This window comes from Lotus japonicus, chromosome 1, assembly GCF_012489685.1.
Source record: "Lotus japonicus ecotype B-129 chromosome 1, LjGifu_v1.2".
Taxonomy (NCBI): Eukaryota; Viridiplantae; Streptophyta; class Magnoliopsida; order Fabales; family Fabaceae; genus Lotus; species Lotus japonicus.
The window spans coordinates 83,356,359-83,366,045 of record NC_080041.1 but is presented as its reverse complement, the minus strand read 5'-3'; the positions used below and the strand labels follow the sequence as shown (position 1 = coordinate 83,366,045).

Here is a 9,687-nt window from a genome sequence, read left to right as displayed (position 1 = left end):
TTGGGAGACCATCACTGAACAGATTGGGAGCGATCATTTCTACAAGACACTTAACAGCGAAGTATCCATTGAGCAAAGGAGGAGTTGGAGTTTTAAAGGCTGATCAAATGGTTGCTCGAAAATGTTATTCAGAAAGTTTCAAGCAGTATGGGCACATGGGAAAGAAGGCAGTGAAAGAGGGGCATCGAGTCTATGAGGTGGATTTAGAACAGTCAGATATTATTTTGGATCCTCGAGAAGGATTCAGTGAGCACAAGATGAAATCAGAAGAGGAAACTAAGGCGATCCACATTGGTGAGCGAAACTTGAAAGTTGGTGTCAATTTAACTACAAGTCAGGAAAACAGGTTAGTAAAGTTGTTATCTGAGAATATGGATTTGTTTGCATGGAGTGCAAGGGATCTACCAAGAATCGATCCGGAATTTATATGTCACAAATTGGCTTTAAATCCCGGGGCAAAACCTATTGTTCAGTTCAAGAGAAAGATGGGCGAAGAAAAGACAGAGGCAGTAAAGGTGGAAACAAATAAGTTACTGGAAGCTGGATTCATTAGGGAGGTTAAGTATCCAACTTGGTTGGCGAATGTTGTAATGGTGAAGAAGGCTAATGGAAAGTGGCAAATGTGCACGGATTATACAGATTTGAACAAGCATTGTCCTAAGGATTCTTATCCTTTACCGAATATTGATAAACTTGTTGATAGGGCGTCAGGATTTGGAATGCTTAGCCTCATGGATGCATATTCAGGGTATCATCAGATAAGAATGTACCAGCCCGATGAAGAGAAGACAGCTTTTATGACAAATCAGGCGAACTATTGTTATCAGACTATGCCATTTGGGCTGAAAAATGCGGGAGCAACATACCAAAGGCTGATGGATAAGGTGTTTGACAAGCAGGTGGGGCGGAACATGGAGATTTATGTAGATGACATGGTGGTCAAATCAGAGGAAATGATAGCACACTGTTCTGATCTTGAAGAGGCGTTTGGCGAGCTAAGAAAGCATAACATGAGACTTAATCCAGAAAAGTGTTCGTTTGGAATTCAAAGGTTTCATGATCACAAGGAGAGGAATTGAGGCGAATCCTGATAAGTGTAAGGCGATACTTGATATGCAGAGTCCAACCTCAGTTAAAGATGTGCAGAAATTAACAGGAAGGATAGCAGCTTTATCTAGGTTTCTTCCGTGTTCTGGGGAAAAATCAGCACCATTCTTTCAATGCTTAAGGAAGAACAAAACTTTTCAGTGGTCTGAAGAATGTGAAAGGGCGTTCCAAAGTTTGAAGGATCATTTATCCAGGCCTCCAATTTTAGCCAAACCAATTCCAGGTATTTCATTATCAATGTTTATTTCCATATCTGATAATGCAGTTAGTTCAGTCTTGTTGCAAGAGAATAAAGATGATATGAGGATCATATATTTTGTGAGTCATGCTCTTCAAGGAGCCGAAGTTAGATACCAGAAAATTGAAAAGGCTGCGTTAGCTTTAATTATATCCGCCAGGAAATTAAGACCTTATTTTCAAGGCTTTCCAATTGTGGTAAAAATTGATTTGCCACTTCGCCAAGTTTTGCAAAAGCCTGATCTGGCTGGAAGAATGGTTTCTTGGGCTGTTGAGTTGTCAGAATTTGAAATCACTTTTGACAGGAAAGGTCTGGTTAAAGCACAGGTATTGGTGGATTTTGTCAATGAAATGTCTTCTAGTGAGAAAACTATGGAAGTTGGCGAATGGAGTTTGTATGTAGATGGTTCATCTAATGTTAAGGGAAGTGGAGCCGGAATAATCCTAGAAGGACCAGGTGGCGTGACAGTTGAGCAGTCACTCAAGTTTGACTTCAAAGCAAGCAATAATCAGGCAGAATATGAAGCTATAATTGCAGGTTTGAAGTTGGCGATCGAGATGGGGGTTAAGAGCATAATGATTAAAACAGACTCTCAAATAGTTTCCAGGAAAATTCAGGGTGAATATCAGGCGAGGGATGCACAGCTGGCTAAGTATTTATTGAAAGCTCAGGGATTGATAAAGCAGATAGGCACGGTGCAGGTCAATTATGTTCTGCGGGAGGAAAATACAAGGGCGGATATTCTGTCAAAGTTAGCAAGCACCAAGAAGCCGGGAAACAATAAGTCAGTCATCCAGGAAGTTTTAGGCAGCCCGAGTATCGAAGAGGATGAGACAATGATGGTGTTAACTTTAGCAGATTCAGATTGGATGGGACGTATCAAAAAGTGTTTGGCGGCAGAGGGCTCAGATGTGTTGACATTTTCTAAGGATCAAATTCGCGAGGCAAGTCGTTACACATTGCTGGGAGATCAATTGTACAGAAGAGGGATTGGAGTGCCTTTATTGAGATGTGTCTCTAAAGATGAGGCGGAAAGAATCATGTTTGAGGTTCATGAAGGTGTGTGTGCAAGTCATGTGGGGGGCAGATCTTTGGCGGCGAAAGTGCTCAGAGCAGGGTTCTATTGGCCAACTTTACGAGGGGACTGTATGGAATATGTGAAGAAGTGTGATAAATGTCAAATTTATGCAGATTTACATAAGGCGCCGCCTGAAACTCTTAGCTCAATGAGTTCATCGTGGCCATTTGCAATGTGGGGAGTGGATATTTTGGGACCGTTCACTCCAGCAGGTTCTCAGATCAGATTTATTTTGGTTGCGGTAGACTATTTTACTAAGTGGATTGAGGCGGAATCAATGGCGAAAATAACAGCATAAAAAGTTAAAAAGTTTTATTGGAGAAAATTGGTTTGCAGATTTGGCGTTCCAGCAACTATCGTCTCAGACAATGGAACACAGTTCACTAGCAGGAGTGTGAAGGATTTTTGTGCAGAAATGGGAATTGAGATGCGCTTCGCCTCAGTTGAGCATCCTCAGACAAATGGTCAAGTAGAGTCAGCAAATAAAGTCATTCTCAATGGAATTAGAAAGCGTCTAGGCGAAGCTAAAGGATTGTGGGCAGAAGAGTTAATCACGGTCATCTGGGCATACAATACTACTCCTCAATCAACTACTGGCGAATCGCCTTTTAAGTTGACTTATGGGGTAGATGCTATGATCCCAGCAGAATTGCAAGATGTAACTTTTAGGGTGGCAACTTATAATGAAGAGCAGAACGATTTGAATAGATTGATTGATCTCAATTTAGCAGAGGAAACGCAAGCAGAAGTTCGTTTGAGGCAAGCAGTGGTAAAACAGAGGTCGGAAAGGCGATACAATTCTAGAGTGGTTCCGAGGCAAATGAAAGTTGGAGATTTGGTTCTGCGTAGGAAGGCGAAGGGGCCTGATGATTCGAAGTTATCACCTAATTGGGAAGGACCTTACAGGATTCTGTGAGAGCTTGGTCAAGGGGCGTATCATTTGGAGGAGTTATCGGGGCGAAGGGTCCCAAGGGCTTGGAATGCACAGCATCTTCGTTACTATTACAGTTGAAGTGCAGAGTGGTTCGTTCAGTTTGTTTTGTGTTGTTCAGTTTGGTTCAGTGTATGTTTCTCCAAGACCATGTTTCGTTGTTTCAGTTTGTGTGTGTTGAAGTCTATGTTTGTTGGTTGTATCGTTTAAGACTATGTTTGTTGTGTAAGACTAAATTTGATGCACTCTTTTCTCTACCCCAGGTGGGAGAGTTTTTAACGAGGCATCAATTATTAATGAATAACAGGTATGCACTCTTTTCTCTACCCCAGGCGGGAGAGTTTTTAACGAGGCATAACCTTTTTTAAAATGATCAAGGGCGTATCATTTTACTTATTTCTTTTACCCATAGCGGAAACTTATCAACTAAGGTCTATCAATTGGGCGACGTCAGACAATTGAGAAAAAAGTAAGTCTCTTAAAACAAGAGCATTCGACCACGAATTCATAAGCACAGTCTTAAATTGGATTTAAGCTTGTCCAAACTAAGCACAAGTCTCCACGCGAGCATACTAATGAAATCAAATATTTTGACTTTGATTTCCATGAATAATAACTATGTCAAAAATGAAAATTTGACTAAGTTATGTACACAAAGGCCTTATGATTCCAAAGTAGTTGATTAAGTTTAAATTTTACAACATTTAAAGAGATTCACTCAAGAGTATTTTACTATGTACAGTAAAATGTGAGAGTAACGAATTCAACTAAATGACGAATCTAAATGACGAAGGCGGACCGATTCTGGTGAAAGGTTAGTAAACGTTATTTATGTTAAGTTATATTTTGAAGTTATATGATAACTTGAATAACTAGGTAAAGTTATGCTTATATTTTTAAGTTATATGATAACCTAGATGACTAAGTAAAGATATGCTTAGTTATAGAATTAGTTATTGTGATAGTTGTTTGGGTGAGTAAGGGATAGTGTTATTATAGAAGTTATGACAATTTCAGATTTTAGGCGAAGTAATTTTGATATGTAGAAGGCACTCATGTGAATACTGAAGAAAAATTTATTACGATAAGGGAAAAGTTCGGTACATGAAAGCAAAGAAAATAAATAGACAAAGATTAAAGAGACCGGAGGTCTTTTACATAATTTGCTAAAAAGGAAAAGGGAACAAGACTTGTCACTAATGGTTTTCTCCCTCTCCTTCTTTGGTGTTGACATTTTCTTCTTCATTATTGTCTTCTTCTTCTTCTTCTTCCTCTTCTCCTTTCCCATCCGCGTTATTCGGGCTGATCAGTTTTCCATCCACGATACGAGCATAAGGGTTTGAGCCCTCCAAGTTGATCGCCAGGTCAGGATTGAGAAAAGAGATTTGACTTAGTGCTTTGGCGAAGCCAGCCTCAAATTGATCCAAAACAGAACATTGCAATTCAGCAATTTCTGTTTTCATTTTAGAATTCTCGCCCAGGGTTTGGTTGTGAACAGGAGTAATTTGGGCGAGGTCAGCTTTCACCTTGTCATTTTCCTCAATCAGTGTCTAAACAGAAGCTTTGTGATCTTCAGCAGTCTTCTTCGCATTCTCAATCTCTACAGCCAAATCAGCAGCTTTTTTCTCATTGGCTTTGTTGGATTTATCTAACAACTTCAACGTTGCTTTCAGCTTCCCAATTTCTTTTTCTTTTTCTTCAACAAGTTTGGCATTGGCGAGGCCATCGAATCCGTTAGATTCTAGGTCAATCATCTTGGCGACTGCAGCAATCTCTAAACCTTTGGTCATCATAGCTTGACAGGCCTCTTTTAAACCCATCTTCCTCATCTTCTCACGATCAGCCTCAAAAACCAAGTTTGTTTCCACCAAAGAGTTGAAATCTATCTTTGAATCCCAAAGTGAAGTTACTTCAGTGGAGGTCAGTTCTTCAAACTCCTTCAACAAGTTTTTCCAGCAAATAGGCGGAGCGCTTGATGAGCAGCCTTTATTCGCCCCTGGCGAATCATTTCTGTTCATGAATTGTTCCAAGGAAGTCTGGTTCGAAGCTTTGTTCTTCTGAGAGGCAGGTTCTTCATTCTTTTTCTTTTTCTTAGTAGGGCGACCAACTTCAGTGCCAGAATGGCTGGTGTCTTGGTCGGCAACAGACTTTGAGGGATTCCTTTTTTCACGGGCAGCCTGTTGTTCACGGCGAAAGCGGAGGAGGTCTTCTTCAGTAAGGCGAGCCATTTTCCCTGCAATAATATAGTGGTGTTAGAATATAAGAAGATTTTTATATAAAGAGGAAAGGTAAAATGCATAATGAGATGCCTTACCAATGTATTTACCCACTTCATTCTTAGAAAGAGCGGCCATAAAATCTGCAAGGTTCAATCCTAAGCCAGATAAAAGTTGGCAATCTACTAATTCTTCTTTAGTCAAGGCATCCTCGGGAATTTTGATGATGCCTTCATATTGGTTCGTCCAGTAGAACGGAAATCGGGGACTCCCGTCATCAAAGTAAAAAATATCTTTACAGGGTTCTGATTCACGGAGTTTGAAAAATTTTCCTTTGAAGTGTTTATAGTGGCTTTTGAATAAAGTGAATAGCCCTAGACCCCTAGCAGTAGCAAGCGAAACATATTCACCCCTAACATTTCGCCCACATGTTTCAAAAAAGTAGAAAAACTTATTACTGGTGGGTTCGATTTTTAGAGTTAGGCATAAAATTTCAAAGGCTTTTAAATACGCCCAAGCATTGCCATGAAGTTGGGTAGGAGCTACATTCAAAAGGGTTAAAACGGAACAAGTGAAATCAGAGAAAGGCAGAGTGTACTTCAAATCGGAAAATAAGTTTTCAAAGAGATAGGTGAAGTTTCGCCCCTGATTATCTGGCCCCCCAAAACAACACGGCTCATCAGGGGCGCAGGGAATTATGTCCAAATGCGCATCTAGGCCATCTTTCCTAAAGTTGTATTTAGTGACTAAATCTATAATAGCTTCTGGAGTACAGTATTTAGAGAATTGTTTTTTGATTTTACTAGCCACCCATAGGGAATCGGCGATAGGTGGGACATTAGGAGTAGAAGCCTCTTTACGGGTGCGTTTAGAAACCATTTTCAAAGTGTCCTGAAAGTGAAAGGTTTAGAAGTAAGATGAAGATGGAATAGAGTATAAGTTTTTAGTTTACAATGCAAGGTTTATGCAGTGTTTCTGGGTAGAGAAAGAGTCATGGGTGTTAAAGATAGGAACTTTTACGCGCAAGTTCATGTGAAAGTATGAAATAAAGAAGAAAAGATAAGAAGATTGTTACCTGAGAGAAAGTTTGGAACTTCAAAGACTGCTGGGATGGTTGATGATGAATGCAGGAAATAGGAAAGCGGGTTTGGCAGAGAAGAAGCAGGGTGTGGGTTTTTGTTTTCCTTGAAAAGAATATTGGTAGTAAGGAATTGCAGGTAAGTGATGAGAGGGGTAGAATAGGGGGCTTTATATAGAGAAGGAAGGAGGGGTGAAAGGGTGAGATGAAAAGGTACATTAATCACCAGATGAGTGGACGCGTGCTTACATATGAATATTCAAGAGTCAGGTTTGATGTTCATATTAAAAGAGGACACGTCGATCAGGGATTTGAATTTAAACGGACGTGATTCATTGTAAAAGTCAAGTGGAAATGACATTTTAGTCCGGCAGTCATGACGTTTCAGGAGTCACTGGAACGACACAACCTTTTGTGTTTGAATTTATTTTATGTGCTTTTAATCGTATTTATTTTTCATGATGGTAATTATGTCAGTGGGATTTAAAGACGCGGTAATGCTGCGGCTCAAGTTCCAAAATATTTGTGGATATCTGTTGATGTAATTGTAGCAGGAAAAACAATGATGATTCTTGCCACGGTGAGGGCGTAGCAGGTAATAGGCTCAGAGATTTGACAGGTTAGGTTGAACACGCAAGAAAAGAAGAAGAGGAAAGAGCTGGTCTGACGTGGTTATTATTATTTACTTTTATTCAAATGAACATATGTTATGATTTATACGCCCATTTTAATTGCATCATGAGGGCTTTAATGGTTGAGGGCTTATTAAAGACACATTCGCCTTATACTAAGCCTTAGTGTCTTGAGGGCTTGTGGTCTGGTATGGGCGGAGTAATTGGGCTGATCAAATCATGTATCAAATGGGCCGGGAAACCCATGATCCAACCGGATCAAAACCCAAGCTATAAATAAAAGAGGACCGCCCAAGCGGCAGGGACCTATCATTTCACGCATTTTTACTCACTTTGTTTACTTTCGCTTGCTCTCTAAACTGGTTAGCCTTAGTCTGTGGTTCTATACCGGAACAATGTTGATTATGTTTCATTGTCTTACATTCTAACATACAAAGGAGAAAGGAAGAAGCGTAGGGTTTGGGTGGATAAGAAATACAATGTGAACATTTATAGAAATTGTCGATTTTGATCTCTCTGTAATCCACATAAGCATTTTAAAAATTGAGAAAATCCATTTCATTTAAAATGTTCACGTGGGCGGATAAGCGTGCATACACGTCATCCTTACGTGGTGCGAGAGACCAAAACATATGTATTTCAAAAAATTGAGATGTATTTAAAAGATTTTTTTAAGGAAACCATAAACATAACTAATTTGTGTTTGGATATTCGTTAACCCTGAAGCGAATATACTCCTTAACTCTTATCACTTACCTACATCGATGAATAGATGTTGATTCAATTTTATCTCGAAGCGAGTGCTAATGTGCAATTACATAAATACCCTTAAGATCATTTCTTTTCATACCCCACATTACACTAAACACACTAGAAAACACTACAATTCTGACAGCCCCTGTCTTTTAAGGCAGAAGTGTTTGCTGTTTACGGAACAATCCCTAACCTCAATCCCTCCCATTACCATTACCCCTCTCAAAATGTCCGACTCGGAAATCACCTCCGCTGCCGCACCGGAGCAAGAAACCACCGTCCAACCACCGCAGCCCAACCCTGAGAAACCCTCCGCCACCAACCTCAGCGGCATCTCCTTCAGCATTTGGCCTCCCACCCAGCGCACCCGCGACGCCGTCATCAACCGCCTGATCGAAACCCTATCCACCCCCTCTGTCCTCTCCAAGCGCTACGGAACAATGCCTGCCGATGAGGCCTCCGCCGCTGCTCGCCAGATCGAGGATGAGGCCTTTGCTGCCGCCGGTGGCTCCGCCGCTGCTGATACCGACGGCATCGAGATCCTCCAGGTGTACTCCAAGGAGATCAGCAAGCGGATGCTCGATAGTGTCAAGTCCAGAGCCACCACAGGTTCCGCCGCCGCTGATAACGGTGCTTCTGATGTTCCTCCTTCCCCTTCCCCTGCCGAAGAGGATGCTCCTCCCGCAGCTGATTCTGAAACCTGATTATCATCAGGGTTTATAGTATGTTATTGAGGGATTATATTTTAATGTTTTTGTTATACTAGGATGATCTATCTATCTGTCTGTGGAACCTTATTATATTTCTTGTGCCACCACTGCTGATTATAACCTTTCCCTTGAACCTATACCATGGTGTTAAAGTTTACCTCATTTGTGTTCAACTTATTGCCTCTGCTTGCTTTGATTTGGAAAATGTTGTGGAATTTGGAAAAATGTCTCTATTTAAACTTTCTAGCCTCATTTTGTGAATCCCTCTGTCTTTGTAGACATGGTTATTGTTGTTTCCTTTATTGATTTTCTACACCTGCTAGTCATTGAATCTATTTATTTGGTAACAAGTTAACTTTGTTATCATAATATTCACTATCATCAGTTAAGTGTTACTGTGATCTCCACTGTTGTGCAATTGGGTTCTGTTCTCTTTATTTAGTTTTGAGTCCTTTATTTCAGATGTTTTATAGATATACAATGAGGGAAACTAGATGAGTCTTTATACTGAAACCTGTGCATAATCAATTTCTAGTTTTTTCTCTATACAAAAATGATTTCCATTGAAGTTACCATTGGTTCAAGTTTTCTGTTCTTGGGACTGATTAGAATTAGATCAAAGTATCTATGATCTTGACCCGGGGTTAAGATTTTAGACTGATAAATATTTATGGCAAAGGACAATGGGTAGCATGGGTTTGGAAATGGGAGTAGTCAACCTTAGATAAATTTCTGAAACTACTTAGAAATGGAGGAATTGCCCTCAATATTAACCCTTAGGCTTTAAGTGGTACTGCTTCACTAATCTTATGAAAAACACTTGAGAACACCTATTTCTAGGACTCTGTAAAATTAAAATGTTCTTAAGCTGATGGGACCATTGACTGGAACCTGGCTAATATTTCATTGGCAGATTTTTATGTGATTAAGCATAGGTAGCTTAG

The 9,687-nt window shown here is 40.2% G+C and overlaps 1 protein-coding gene across 1 annotated transcript; it reads left to right on the top strand.

The window, feature by feature from the left end:
- The first annotated feature begins 8,173 nt into the window (after nucleotides 1-8,173).
- Nucleotides 8,174-8,916, top strand: LOC130722818 (MFP1 attachment factor 1-like). The gene has a single exon (XM_057573668.1). It carries the CDS (start codon nucleotides 8,261-8,263, stop codon nucleotides 8,735-8,737), a length of 477 nt encoding a protein of 158 aa, XP_057429651.1. The 5' UTR covers nucleotides 8,174-8,260; the 3' UTR covers nucleotides 8,738-8,916.
- Nucleotides 8,917-9,687: the final 771 nt, after the last annotated feature.